The 15,872-nt window shown below is 40.0% G+C and overlaps 1 protein-coding gene across 2 annotated transcripts in view; it reads left to right on the top strand.

Annotated features, from left to right (window-relative positions):
* The window catches only part of ITPR2 (inositol 1,4,5-trisphosphate receptor type 2), a 589,849-nt gene that overhangs the window by 507,652 nt on the left and 66,325 nt on the right, over window positions 1-15,872 (top strand). For both annotated transcript variants that reach the window (XM_025285009.3, XM_025285008.3), the window contains 2 exons: window positions 1,205-1,335; window positions 2,434-2,599. In XM_025285009.3, coding sequence (XP_025140794.1) covers window positions 1,205-1,335; window positions 2,434-2,599 — 297 coding nt within the window. The remainder of the gene's footprint in view (window positions 1-1,204; window positions 1,336-2,433; window positions 2,600-15,872) is intronic.

The raw sequence follows: 15,872 nt of genomic DNA, 5'->3' as shown, positions 1-15,872 counted from the left end.
AGTCAGCTTACAAGAAGAAAACCAGCCTTTCATAACAAAGCACCAAAGAAACTATTTATAATGGATCACGTACACAAAATTAGAAGGATTCTTTTCCCTTTGGTAGTGGTGATTTTTACACTCACACCATAACATGCAGACTGGCTACATAATTCCAAAATTCAGCACCATTATGGTTTTTTAATCTAACAAGAAAAATACATTTCTTCTCACTTCTCAATTTAAGACATCTTAATTCTAATTTCCAACTTGGTGTGAACTTTTTATTATTTTTAAGTGACTGAGAGATTACTACCAATTTTAGTAATTTTATCTTTAAAAAAATAGAACTAGAAATTTTCCTGTCACGTAGTAATTTTTTTCCTTTCTCTATTTGTCCCTAAATATTTTCACATCTGGAGGAAGACTTGGCAACCCACTCCCATATTCATACCTGAAGAATCCCATGGACAGAGGAGCCTGGCGGGCTATGGTCTCCATAGAGTCACAAAGCGTCAGACATGTCTGAAGTGACAGCATGCACATGTTCGCATAAACACATTCACATAAAGTAAATTATTCACATGAAACAAATTGTTCACATAAATGCATTGTAGCACTGTGCTAGTCATTCAGAAAGTGTAGTCACTTACCAAAGAAATGAAATAATATCTGCCCTCAACTTGCAAGCACTTACTATGGGTATGCCAATCTCTGTGCCAAGTCTTTTACATACTTAAATAAAATCCTTAAACAGCCCTCCAAAGAGTTTAATCCTTAAACAGATTTCCCCATTTTACAGATGAGTACATGAGGTTAATAACTTGCCCAAGTCCCAGTTCTGGAACAGAGTAGAGTTTGAAGCTGGGCTCGCCTAGCTTTCTTGTACACATTCTTTCCCCTGGGTGAGTTGATTGTTTTCAGAAGGTTTTATGGAACTCCCCCCACACCACGACAATGCACAATGAATAGTAACTTTCTTATATTTCATCCTTTTCATTCTGTCATTTTCCACTGATGGAAGAAAAAGTGATTTGGGGATATTACACATGTGGCTTTATCAGTCTATGTCAGTCTTGGGATGCCACATAGAACGTGTATTATTAACATACGACTTCAAGAAAGTGTGTCCTGGCACAGTTATGAAGAAATAGATCTTTAGATGTCGAAAAGAGTGTTTTAAAAACGTGAGTTTGCTGTACAGTTTGACTTTGTGTTTTTGTAGCTGATGAGGAATATGAAGATGGGATTGAAAGGACGTGTGACACTCTTCTTATGTGCATTGTGACCGTCCTGAACCAGGGCCTCAGGAATGGTGGAGGCGTGGGTGACGTGCTGAGAAGACCATCAAAAGATGTAAGCTGGAGAAAAATAGTTTTTCACGGAGCACACGATCTTTTTTTTAGCCTTTCTTAACAGCATTTACAACCCAGTTTTTGTTTATAGGGTACTCCATTTTATGTTGTTTGCTATAAAAATATAATGGTAGCTCTTGAAAGCAACCCATTGTATAATAGAATTCCATAGAAATAGCAAATGTCCTAAAAATCTATATATGTTAGTAGGTCATGACATCTTACCAACTTTGAACTGTATATTGTATGACAGCAACAAAATCATGACTTCTGACTTTATGGAGGAGTTTGATTGTTACATAAATAACAGAAACCAGGCTGTCTCTTGTCTCTCAGTTTTTGCAGGCGTGGAGATTTATTCTTTGTCCACAAGGAATATCCGATCTGAATGGATTCTAACAGGATTTCATATATTAAAATGGCAAGGCTGAAAAACTTCTTGTTGGTGGCAGCATCTCAAGCCCCCCACTGGGAGCTTGAACAAGTTCAGTCCTCTAACTGGCCAGCCATATCACGTTGTCCATCCATCTCATGTTTCTTCATCTATGAAACACCTAGATTATCTGATCTCCAATGTGTATTTTAATAACATTTATCAAGTAGAAATATGCTTGAGTTGAATCTACTTGACCCTATAAGGCCAAGAGTAAAATCTCCTTCAGAAATGGACAGACCGTTAGATGATACTCAAATTTCCAGTCTCTCTGACCTTTGGAAATGGCATTTGTTTACCTTCTGGGTAGCTCCTGGGATAGGAGCCCACTGCACCAAAATGCATGTAGCATAATTACATGTAAAGTGATTTTTAATACATGATAAATCCCTCCTTTGGAGAAGAAAAGTAAAAGTGCATTGCATGGAAGGAGTCTAGGGACAGACTGGAAAGTTTTCCTCACAAAACTTATAAAGTAAATGAAGATAGAAAGTGGGTCTTATTTTTTTCCAACTTGGAATACTATTTATAGTCATTGAGCAAACAGTTATTGAATATATACTTTCTGCTAGACAATATGCTAAATCAACACACATTGAAAATGTGAGTTTGTATACACACATGATAGAGGGTTTTTTTAAATGTTTTTAAAATGTTTTATTTCAGGAGCCCTTGTTTGCTGCCCGTGTGGTTTATGACCTTCTTTTTTATTTCATTGTCATCATTATCGTTCTGAACTTGATTTTTGGGGTTATCATTGATACTTTTGCTGATCTCAGAAGTGAAAAACAGAAAAAAGAAGAAATTCTAAAGACCACCTGCTTCATCTGTGGTAAGTGTTCTCAAGATACTAAAATAAGAGAAAGAAACTGCCCAGTAGAAAGGAGGGGATGGAAGGATTTTTTGTTTGTCATGCCTTGGGAAAAATTATTTCAAAATGAAAGCTGGACAAAATTCAGATTATGTAACTGAGCATTGGACCGGGATACTCTGCTTCCAGAAATAGAAGAATCACATCCCAAAGCTCTCTTGTCATTATTTCTGCCATTTGTATGATTCTCTAACTATAGCATGTGTTGCAAAATGCCAGAAGGTTCCACCAACTGGCAAACAGATTTTTCATCACAATAACATATTGATTAAACAATAGAATGATTTTTATTTTATTCTGTTAGATTATGAATCCACAGATGAGTTTTCCAGCAGCTTGAACTTCTTACTCCCTGGCAGCACTTTGTCTTCGATTCTGAGTTGTGCTTTCTCCCAGTTTCTGTCTCTCTCTCCCCATCTCTCACACCCTGTGCTTTTCCTCTTCTTCTCTCAGACCCACCCAACCTTGCTTTCATCCTCATTATGTCCTTTGGCTCTACCCTCTGCTTCATAGACCTCAGCCCTTTCTGGTTTTAGTTGTCTCTAGCTGGCTTAGTCACCCTAGGATCCTTTCCCCTCCTTTTCTTTTATAGAAGCTAGAACATGGATGTAGTTTTGCTTTCTTTCTTTCTTTTTTTTTGCCTGCTGCACCATGTGACATGCGGAATATTATTCCCCAACCAAGGGTTGGATCCAAGCCCCCTGCAGTGGAAACACAGTCTTAACCACTGGACTGCCAGAGAAGTCCCCCTTTCCCCTCCTTGAATAACCACCAACTCCTAGTGATACTCAACGTCTATTTTTCCATATTGAGCTGAAGTCACAAAATAAGTATAAGGGCTTCAACATTCATTATATAGTAGATAACCTTTATTCTATGTAACTTAAACTGCACCCTCAATAATCCCCTTCCTTCCTCAGTTCGCCTTCTGTCACCTGTCTCTTTTCCCTGAATGGCTCATCCAAGCGTTCCCAACATCACTGCAACAGGTGGAAGTGTGCCAGATGTTAACCTGTAATAATGAGCTGTCTTCCAAGGAAACAAGCACAAATTCAACATGCCCGTCTCCAGGGTATCCACAATATATTGTGAAATACAGAAAAAAAAATAACATTGCTGTCTAATGCATTAAGGGAAATGATAGAGAAGTTTAAAGGTTGTTAACATTTTGTTGGTCTTTAGTAGAGGGCAGATGAGAAAGTTAGGAAAAGTTTCCTAGAAGAGATGGTGATGGAGCTGATGGTAAAAGATGGAAAGGAGAGAGCCATATGAAAGTGGGTAGAAGCAGAGTGGCTAGCATAAGGAAAGGCATGGAGAGGACAACAGATGAAAAGAATCTTCATTTCCTATAAACAGACGAAAAGAATCTTCATTTTATAGTTTGATGTTGCTAAAGTGAAAGTTTCAGAGCAGGGTATGCCAGCAAAAGAGACTGGCCAGGCTATGCGTGACCTCTTATATTAAAAAGTTTGGACTTTATCCTTATGCTTTTATTATAGGTGGTGAAGATGGTGAATCATTATAGAATTTTAAGTAGAAGATACAGGGTGTAATTATTATTTTCAATCTCTGGGCAGCTATGGGAAGTTGTTCATCAGGAAACAATACTGGAGGCAGAGGAACCAGGTAGAAGTTTATTGCCATTGTCCATAAAAGGTAAAGAAACCTTGATCCAGGACAGGTACCGATGTCAGTATTCAGGGTAATGGACAGAGTAAATATTGGAGAGGTAGAATCTGCCTGCCAGTGCAGGAGATGCAAGAGATGCAAGTTCAGTCCTTGGGTCAGGAATATGCCCTGGAGGAGGAAATGACAACCCACTCCAGTATTCTTCCTGGAAAATCCCATGGACAGAGGAGCCTGGTGGGCTACAGTCCATGGGGTCACAAAGAGTAGAACATGATTGAGCATGCATAAGCACACACAGAATCCTTAAATCTCAGTGGTTTGTAATGGATATGAAAGAATGTGAGTGCCTGGGTAGATGGTAGTACCAAAAGCTGAGTCTGAGAATGGAAGAAGAAAAACAATTTTAGGTAGGCATAGGCTGAATTTGGCTTTGAAAGTACTGAAAATGAGGTGTGTACTAAGTTGGACCATAAAGAAGGCTGAGCGCTGAAGAATTGATTCTTTCAAACTGTGGTGTTGGAGAAGGCTCTTGAGAGTCCCTTGGACTGCAAGGAGATTAAACCAGTCAATCCTAAAGGAAATCAACCCTGAATATCCATTGGAAGGACTGATGCTGAAGCTCTAATACTTTGGCCACCTGATGGGAAGAGCCAATGGTCTTTTCATTGGAAAAGACCCTGATGCTGGGAAAGATTGAAGGCAGGAGGAGAAGGGGACGACAGAGGATGAGATGGTTGGATGATGTCACTGACTCAAAGGACATGAGTTTGAGCAGGCCCCGGGAGGTGGTGAAGGACAAGGAAGCCTGGCATGCTGCAGTCCATGGGGTCGCAAAAAGTTGGACGTGACTGAGTGACTGAGCAACAACTGAACACCCCAGTGGGATACACCCAGCACAGAGGTGAAGATATATGTCTGAGCCTCAGAGAAGGAGACAGTACTGGGGAGTCCTCAGGCTGAATGGCATAGAAAAAGCTGGAGTGTGGAAGAAGGCTTCCAAGTAAGAAGAGGAGACAATGGGATTCAAGTGGAAAACATCGGGATTGAAAAGCTGAAAGAGAAAGGGGATCACGTACACACAAGAACTATCCAGTATGAATGGTGTGAGCACAGCCAGGCACAGGTGGCACGTGAAGGTGAAAGGAGAGAGTAGCCTTGGGGGGAATATAATAGATTGTCAACTGTGCCCAAGCAGAGAAGGCCAGTAACATGAACTGAAACACAGCCTTTGAATTTCTTGTTTAGGAGGTTTTGGAATCTTAGGAGTTTCCACATGGATAAGGGCAGGGACCAGATTGCACAGTGCTGGGGAGGGACTTGCTGGAAGGAAATGACACAAAAAAGAATCTTCTCTTTATATGTCTAGATTAGATGGAGGAACGCAAGATTGACATGGCGTCAGGAAGATGTCGTACAATAATTGGGGGATTTGAGAAGAGAGTTATTATATATTAACAGAAGGGTGAGCCTCACGGAGGAAGAAAGATAACTGCCTTTGAAGAGTTTCCTGTGTCTCGTGGTCTTGCATTCACCTGCTTCCTCAAAGCCTTTTTCTTCACAATCACAATGACTGTTGTGTCAGAACCCTGCCTCCGAAACATGGGCTCTTTGGAAAAACCTGTCAGTAGAATGTGAACCTCATCCTAAGGCATGATCCTCTCTCCCCTATTCTAACAAGAACAAGCATGAACAGCAAAATAAGTGCATCACTTCACCCCCATTCCTGCTCCTCTGAGCTTTCCCTTCAATATCAAAGTCCTCTCTGGCTTTTCAAAGTTATCAAAAAGCTTGTAACCTATAAATTCCTTAAAATATCACATTAAGCTTCTTCCCCAAATTGAAGTGTTTGTCTCAAACCTCATCATGAATTTCCTGCTGACCTTTTCTTCTAGCTCAGGTTGCACATTCTCTGGGTCCATCACAAGGTCTCAGACTTTCTCCCAGCCCATGATTTTATCATTGACTCCTTGTGTCTTCCCTCTGCTGACCTCTTTAACACTGCTCTATGCAGTTTATTGCCAAATATGTAGCCAAGGCTCCAGCCTCTCTCCAAACTTTCATCCTTTGTTTTCCATGGTTGATTGACATTTTAAAAGGGATGACTTCCTGGCAGCCAGTTTTACCGTGTCTGTGAACCAGTACATCACGCCTCTCCATCTCCTTCCTCTAAGCCAGCAGCTTATCCTGACTTCCATATTGCAATTAATGACAGCCTACTGGGCCTGGCAGCTTCTCCATCATTCGAAGCATCTCCTTTTTCCTCTTCCAGATGCACTACTTACCACGTGCTAATGAATCTGTTTTCACAGTCTCACTCACTTCCTTCCACATATTCCCACAGCCACACCTTGGTTTTTCAGGCTTACCCTGGCTCATACCCCCAAATGACCTATTCAGTGCTGCCAGACAAAATTTTCCACATTGAGCTCATTATTTCCTTATTCAAAAGACCATCGATAGCATTGTACAGACTATAACTCAAAAACTCTGATTTTCCTGGCATGTAGGATGCCCCACGATTGGGCCTCTTCTTTTTTTGCCTGTCTTTCCTTCCACTCTTCTCCCATTTATAGCTCAAGGTGTGGTTCAACTGATTACTCATCTTTAACTCTTTCTTTCCATGTGTTCTCAGTTATGGTGTTTCTGTTTAGAATGCCCAAACTCCTAGGCTGTTGAACAACCACCCTCTCTCTGAGACCCAGATGTAAAATCGTTATTGCATGAGTTCAGCTTTCTCTGGTCTTACTAATCAGAAGCAAACACATTCACTCCTAAATTTTTCAATCATGATTAGCTCTAGGGTACTATACACGTTTTCCATAGTCTTATCTCCTCTGTTGGATACTATGCATTGCCATATTATTGAAACTAAATGAACTTTACAGTCAGATATATGTGGGTCTACACTGGTTCCCCATCCTGGCTTTGTGATCTTAGCCAAGTCTTCTTTCACCTTGAAAGTGAAGAATATGCTGCCATGTTTGGGGGTTGTGGTGGCTATAAATAAAAATCCCTAAGTCAGTGCTTAGCTGAAAGTAAGCTTTCAATACATGATAACTTCTCTTCTTTAGGAGATCAACATCTACATCTTATCCATTTTTATGATTCCAGTTATTGGGTTGGCCAAAAAGTTCATTCGAGTTTTTCTGTAAGATGTAATGGAAAATTCTGAACGAACTTTTTGGCCAACTCAGTATGTATTGGGGATTATTCATAAATATTTGCTTGATGAACGACTATCCAATTAGTCACCTCCAAACTAACATTGTCTCTATACTTATGTGGCTTATTGCTTATAAAGGAAAATAAAGAAAGTAAGTCCTAAATTACTATATACAGTAGACAAAAATGGAAAAGGCAATGGCACCCGACTCCAGTACTCTTGCCTGGAAAATCCCATGGACGGAGGAGCCTGGTAGGCTGCAGTCCATGGGGTCGCTAAGAGTCGGACACGACTGAGTGACTTCACTTTCACGCATTGGAGAAGAAAATGGCAACCCCCTCCAGTGTTGTTCCCTGGAGAATCCCAGGGACAGAGGAGCCTGGTAGGATTTCACTAATTCCAAGTTATTCCAAATTTTGTTACAGGTAGGGTATAGTTTCTGTGGCATACACATATCCACAGGGATATATAGTGTGATATATCAAGAAGTATTGGCTTCCCTGACTCAAATGGTAAAGAATCCGCCTGCAGTGTGGGAGACCCAGGTTCAATCCTTGGGTTGGGAAGATCCCCTGGAGAAAGGAACTGGCAACCCACTCCAGTATTCTTGCCTAGAGAATTCCATGGACAGAGGAGCCTGGCAGGCTACAGTCCATGGGGTTGCAAAGAGTCGAACACAACTGAGCAACTAACACACACACACATCAAGAAGTATTAGATCAATGTAGTGTATTTTTCAGAAACTTCATATTTATTCAAATACGTGAGAGGCCATTTAGGTAAGTTAACCAGACAGCAAATTTAAATAGTATTTTTTTATATCGGAACAACTGTTTTGTAAAGTAGAACAAATTTAGTGTGAACATTTAAACTAGAAACTTAAATATTGAAAAGTGTTTCCAAGTTCTTATAGCTGCTAATCCCTGTGACCTCAGTAGCTTAAGGGTTCTTTATCCTCTGCCCTCAAAAGGCAGAAAGATGTATAAAGTGTTATGATCATGTATATCTAGATATGCGTTCATTCCTGCAATCGCTTATTACATATAAGATCTAATATATGCCGCTGAAAGTGACAGTGGGTCAGTCGTGTCCGACTCTGTGCGACCCATGCACTGTACAGTCCATGGCATTCTCCAGGCCAGAAGACCAGGGTGGGCAGCCGTTCCCTTCTCCAGGGGCTCTTCCCAACCCAGGAATCAGACCGAGGTCTCCTGCATTGCAGGCAGATTCTTTACCAACTGAGCTATCAGGGAAGCCCAAATATATACCATATATATTATAATAATATATCTTCAAGAGTGATTTAAACATATGGGATATTTGGGGGTTGTATTAGCAGGCTATAAAATAGTTGTGTTTAATCTAGAAATGGTTCTTGGAACAGTCTGGTATTAAATTGTGATCCAGAGGGGAATATGGTATCGAATAATAGAAAAGGGGTTCTCCACAGTAGGAATTGGCTCTAGGAATATTCCAAGGATACGCATAGTAGCGTTTGCAGAAGAGGTAGGTTCTGTGACAGGCAGTGAGAGCAGATGGGACTTCTAAGCCTTGAAGACATGACCAGGTGTATCAGTTATGATTCAGAAAACAATTGCTAGGGATCCAGAAGGCAGTCATGATAGGGTGGTGATGAACACGTGACAGAGCTGAAGCAGCAAGCATGGAAACAGTTTGGCTCTGTTGTCCACGTTAACTTAATTTTGAATTACTAGAGGCTGAAGTGCAACAGAATAACAAAATGGAGGAAGGTCAGAATTCCTATCATAAGGAGAGTCAGATTCCTGGAATTAAAGGTCTGTCTAGATGCTTTAATAGGAAATAAAGGTTATTTTGTGAGGAAAGCATCTGTGTTCTTCTCTTGGTATGTTAATTCCTTCTCTGTACCTTATGTGTGATTTTATTCTCTTATATGTTAGGCATTGTTTTATTCTCTTATTCTCTATACTTATGCATGAAAGTCATTCATTCACCTATTTGTTCAATACTTATATCCACAGTGTAGTAGGATCTTGCAGTGAACAAAACCAGAGAAAAAGCTCTGTCATCATGGAGCTTATTTTCTAACATACTTAGACTGTCGAATGAGGACAAGGTCTAGGAGAAAAATAGAGCAGAGAAGAGGAATAGGAATGCCTGGCTACTGCGCGGATATGTGCCCTTACCATAGTCGTGCGGGGTGGGAAACACAGCATAAGTGTAGTCTTCTCCTTTTTCTGGAAAAGTTTGTATTGGGCACACAGAACTCTTCTTACCCATCCTTTCTTTCTTTTTTAGTCCTCTCATCCAGTGCTCTGGCTTTCATTGTTGTTTTACGTCATTGATCCTTGAACTAGTAGAGTTACATCTTGAATGCTTTTTTGGAGTTCCCAGCTTCCTACCTAGCATCCCAACATTAATTTTTCTATACGCATCTTAAGTGGCGCCCATCCCATATCAAACGTATCCTCCCTTTAAAATTTCTTCCTTCTATTTTTTTCCTCTTGATTTGTGGATATTACCTTAAACACACTCATCCGAGTCAGAAAAGTCAGAGTCATCCTTCATTCCTACTAAATCTATACCTCTAATTGGACATCAAGCCCTCTTCAGTTTTCATTTGTGAGTCCTCTTCAATCTCTTATTCATATATTCAATTATTCTGTCAACTTTAGTTGAATGTCAGCTGTTTTCCAATTGCTATGCCAGGTGCCGGTAATACAAAACATAAATCAGACAATAAAGTAGTAGAGCCTAAGGAATCAGTAGAAACAGACAAGTTTTGCAGAAAGACACTGAAAGGATCAACCAAGGGAGTCAGAGTGGTGCCAGTGGTTGAGCTGGCTCTTGGAGAAGGAATTCCTATAAAGTGGGAAAGAGACTAGATAGAGGCATAGGGTTTTCAAAGGATTTGGTGTGTTTGGAGAATAGTGAGAAAGTCAGGGTAACCACAGGACATGTGCAGAGTTAGTACATGAGTCTCAGGGCAGTGTCAGGCTCCTTGGTGGACAGGGACTTCATTAACAGAAGAGACGAAGGGCTAGAAACATAAATCTTTGATGAGTTGAGTTTGACATGCCTGTAAAGTTATTCAAGAGGCAGCTGGAAATAAAATCTAAAGTTGAGAAAAAAGGTCGATACTGGGAATAAAGATTGAGAAATCATCAGCGTGATGCTGGTTGAAACCACACGAATGGACTATAATGCTTAGAGAGTAAGATCTAATGATGATGAAAGACAACCAATTTCCCTCCGTTACATGCCTCCTCCTGTGCCCTGACCCCCTGGACTCCCACCCTCTCCTCTTCTCTCACAGTCTACCTCTAAATCCTGCCACCAGAAATTACTTAAAGCACAGCACCCAGTATGCTAGGCTCCACTCAGAAGCCTTCAGAATAAAGTACAGACTCCTTAGCTTTGTGTGTAAAACTTTTCAGGGTTTGTGCCAAATGTACCATTTCATATTCATTTCCGAGTGTTCCTCCTGACCATACCAGAAGAATTGACAGTTCCCCAAACAGGGCATTTGCTTTCATCTCTAGTTTTGCTGTGCTATTTCCTCTGCCCAGAGGCAAAAGAACATAGATTTGGAGTCAGGAATATTTTTATTTAAATATTAGCTGACTTTTCCACTAAGTAGAGGTATTAACGTGAGCAATCAATGAAATCCCTCTGAATCTCTTTTTTCAGATGCTGAAAGGTCAGATTGATTATTGTTGTTATTATAGCATATTTAAACATCTTTATAGTTCTCAGCATAAATAGGTGCTCAGTAAAAATTAAGTACCCTTTCTTACTGGTCATCTCTTCTCTACTTGCCATGGTCATGTTTCATAGATCAGACGTTTAAAACTTTATGCCTCGTTGAAACCTTTTAAAATGTATCTGGTCAAAACTCATTTTGCCTTCCTTTATGTTTCCTTGATAGTTTTTACCACTTAGAATATAATACAATTTGTCTGTTTCCTTTACCCTATTATGGATTGATGGATGGTAGACATTATCTTTTTATCTTTATAGTTCTATGTACCTTGCAATAGGTACATAGGTAGGTAATTGTTTGAATTGGATTCTAGGAGAAAGCTACTTAAAAATTTTCTCCATTTTTCTGTAATGGCTCTGTTGAGATATAATTTATATACCTTATGATAGACTCATTTAAAGTATAAATTTTGAGTGGGTTTAGTATGTTCAGAGTTGTGTATCTAGCATCGTCATTTTATTTTTTTAATTAATTTATTTATTACTTTACAATATTGTGGTAGTTTTTGCCATACATTGACATGTACAGCCATGGGTGTATGTCACCATAATTTTAGAACTTCTTCATTGCCCTCTAAAGAAACCTCCCACCCTTTGGCCATCACTCTTCCCTTCCTTCCCATCAAACTGACCATCCTCCTCAGCCCTAGGCCACCACTGATCTACTTTCTGTTGCTATAGATTTGCCTGTCCTAAGCATTTCGTATAAATGGAATCGTATCATATGTGGTCACCTGTGACTTGCTTCTTTCACTTAGTATGTTTTCAAGGTTCATATTAGCATGCATCAGTACTTTCTTATTGCAGAAAAATATCCATTGTATGGCTATACCATACTTTGTTTATCTTTTTATCAGTTGATGAACATTTGGGTTTCTATTTTTTAGCCATTATGAATAATGCTGCTACAGATACTCATGTATATGCTTTTATGTGGACATACATTTTTTTCTGTTATGAATATACCTGAGTGGAATTGTTGGTAACATGGTAACTCTGTGTTCAACTTTTGAGAAACTGCTAAACTATTTTTGAAGTGTAGGAGGGTTCCAGTTTATCCATGTCATCAATACTGCTGCTATCTGTTATTGATTATGTGCATCCTAGTGGAACATCCTAGGATTATATGAATCCTAGTGACATATTCCTTTTTTTATTCTTAAAATAATGAGTATTTATTGAAAGAATACATGAACAATTTAAGATAACAAATACAGTAAGCAAAAGAGCCATCATGGAGAGACAGATGCTTCAATTTAGCAAGACCTGCAGCCCCACCATACGCCATTACCCAACTTTTTTCTTGGCTTCCCCCTTTCTCTCTCTTTTCTAGGGCCATTCTAATTCCATCTCTGTACTTGCAGATCCACCCCCTGATTTCTGCCAGTTTACAACTTCTACTGCTTCATTGCTTTCTACTTATATTCTACTCTTTCCTGCATCTCTTCAATTCTGTTTGTTCTTAGTGATATACTCCTAATTCACTCAATTAACATTTTATTCAGTGCTGACTACATGCCAGGCAATGTTCTAAACTACAGGGACCATTATTGAAGAAAAGAGACACATATGTCTGCCCATGGACATGCAGTAAATAATCAACATAATAAGCTCATATCTAAGTTCCCAGATAAAACGTTATGCCTTTCTTTTGTGCTAATTAATTAGCAGCCTGGATTTTTCTTGCACAACAATGTTTACCTATATACCTGAGACTTGTGGCCCAGTTTAATTAAACACCTTTGATATGGCTATTTTCAGTCTGTTTGGAGATGAAAAACACTGTAAGACAAAGGAAAGAGTGATCAGAAGTATCAGTAGAAAGTGAAAGTGAAGTCGCTCAGTCATGTCCAACTCTTTGCGACCCCATGGACTGTAGCCTACCAGACTTCTCAGTCCATGGGGTTTTCCGGGCAAGAGTATTGGAGTGGGTTGCCGTTGCCTTCTCCAGGGGATCTTCCCGACCCAGGGATCGAACCCGGGTCTCCCGCATTGTAGGCAGATGCTTTACCCTCTGAGCCACCAGTCTCCCGCATTGTAGGCAGATGCTTTACCCTCTGAGCCACCAGGGAAGCCCAGTAGAAAGGGAGGGACAGACTAAATAAAGCAATAAAATTAAGCCACATTGAGAAAGTGAGGTTTAACACTAGAAGGTAAGTGAGTTAGTCCAAGAGATATCAGAGAGAAGAGAGCTGTAGGGAGAGGAAACAGTCAGTTCAAAGGCACTGAGGCAGGGATCTGGGTGCCAGGAAGAGCAGAGAAGCCCTTGGTGGCTGGATGAGAGTTAGCCAGGGAGAGGAGGTGGGAGATAAGATTAGAAAGGCTTCAGGGCCACATCACATAGGGTTTAGCAAGGTGCTATTGCATGGGATATATTTAAGCTCAACCATTATTCATTGTTTTTTCAATTTTTGAGCTTAACTGGGGATCCTGTATTTTCCCTGGCAACCCTACTCATGGGCCATTGTAAGAATGTTGACGTTTTTTCTGAGGAGAGGAACCACTGCAGGGTTTAAAACAGAGGAGAGACACCATCCTACTCAGGTTTTTAAAGTGTCACTCTGGCTGCTGTGTTGAGAATAGGCCTTAGAGAGGAAATGTGGAAGCAAGGAGGCCTGGGCGTTATTTGGGTAAACCAGATGAGTGGCAATAATGGCTCAAACCAGAGTGGTAGCCTTGGAAGTGGTGAGAGGTGATCAGATTCTGGGTATATGTTGAAGATACAGCCAAGATAATTTCTTTTTTAAATTTTTAAAAAATATTTTAATTGGTAGAAAATTGCTTTACAATTTTGTGTTGGTTTCTGCCATTCAACCATGTGAATCAGTCATAAATTATATATATCCCTTTCAACCCTCCTCTCCCTTCACCCCAGTCCTCTAGGTCATCACAGGGCTCCAGGTTGGGCTCTCTATGTTATTTAGTAATTTCCCACTATCTATTTTATATACGATCATGTATATATGGGCTTCCCTGGTGGCTCTGATGGTAAAGAATCTGCCCACAATTCAGAAGACCTGGGTTCAATCCCTGGGTCAGGAATGGCAACCCACTCCAGTATTCTTGCTTGAGGAATTCCATGGTGAGCTACAGTCCATGGGGTCACAAAGACTCAGACAAGACTGAGCCACTAACCCACACATACACACACACACACACACACACACACACAGTGTATATATGTCAGAGCTACTTTCTCAATTATTAGAGAAATGCAAATCAAAACTACAATGAGGTATCACTTCATACCAGTCAGAACGGCCATCACCAGAAAATCTACAAACAATAATTGCTGGAGAGGATGTGGAGAAAAGGGAACCGTCCTGAACTGTTAGTGGGAATGTAAACTGATACAGCCATTATGGAAAACAGTATGGGGATTCCTTAAAAAACTAGGAACAAATCTAACATATGACCCAAAAATCCCACTCCTGGGCATATACCATGAGAAAACCACAATTCTAAAAGATACTTGTACCCCAGTGTTCATTGCAGCAATATTTACAATAACCAGGACATGGAAGCAACCTAGATGTCCCTCAACAGATGAAAGGATAAAGAAGTTGTGGTACATGTATACAATGGAATATTATTCAGCCATAAAAAGGAATGAATTTGAGTCAGTTGTAGTGAGGTGGATGAACCTAGAGCCTCTTATAGAGTGAAGTAAGCCAGAAAGAGAAAAACAAGTATTGTATAGTTAAAGCGTATATATGGAATCTAGAAAAAATGGTTTTCATGAGCCTAGTAGAGAACAGATTTGTGGACCCAGCAGAGGAAGGTGAAGGTGGGGCGAATTGTAAAAGTACCAAATGAATTTCAACATGAATTGGATGTGACATGTGAGACAGAGGATTCAAGGATGACTCTAGACTTTTGGCGTGAAAACTGAAAGACTGGAGTTGCCATGGAATGAAAAGAGGACGTGGGTGGAGCTCGTTTGGGGGAGAGGATTGGATTTTTATTTGAAGCATGCTAAGCTGACGATAGGTCAAGTAAGATGAGGCATGACCATCAGCCAGCTAAATTTTATGGTATTTCCCGTAAAAATATCCAATAATGTAATTTAAAAGGTCACACCTTCATTGGGGACAGACTTTTTTTGATTTATGTATTTTGTATCTTATTGTTTAAAGGGTCTTCTTCATGCCTAAAGGGCCAGATGACTTTTTTTAAAAAAAATATGTTTAGGAAGAAAGTAGCCAGTTTTGGAATTCAATCTCCAGATTTCTTCTCCAGTATCCGAACTGCAAAACCAGACTGAATCCCAACATCCCATTTTACTTGGCAGCCTAATTCATTTTTCCATAGACATTTTTCTTCATCTCCATTCATTTCCTTTCATCTACCCTTCAACCTTTGAGAGAAAAGCATCTTACTACCCAGATCCTCTCCTCAGTGTCCTTCCAGAAGCTAAAAAAATATTCCCTGGAAATTGATCAGACCTTCCCCTCCCCAAAATGCCTGGAACACAGTAGTCTAAGGGTGGGACAAGCCTGTGAATCCTTATTGCATTCGGAACACAAATCTCTATGGACATTCTTTTGCCTTCACTGATTACAAGTGGTTTTGAAGAGAGATGACTGTTAACTGCTTTTTTTTCCTTTTTACCCAAGTTCCTGGATAAAATGGCATTTTTTTTCTGCCCTGATTATTAGCAAGCGTGCTTTTTCTTGCACAATCATTTTGACTTCTTTTTCT

The sequence above is a fragment of the Bubalus bubalis genome, chromosome 4, assembly GCF_019923935.1.
Source record: "Bubalus bubalis isolate 160015118507 breed Murrah chromosome 4, NDDB_SH_1, whole genome shotgun sequence".
NCBI classification, from domain to species: domain Eukaryota; kingdom Metazoa; phylum Chordata; class Mammalia; order Artiodactyla; family Bovidae; genus Bubalus; species Bubalus bubalis.
This window is presented reverse-complemented; position numbering and strand designations above follow the sequence as displayed.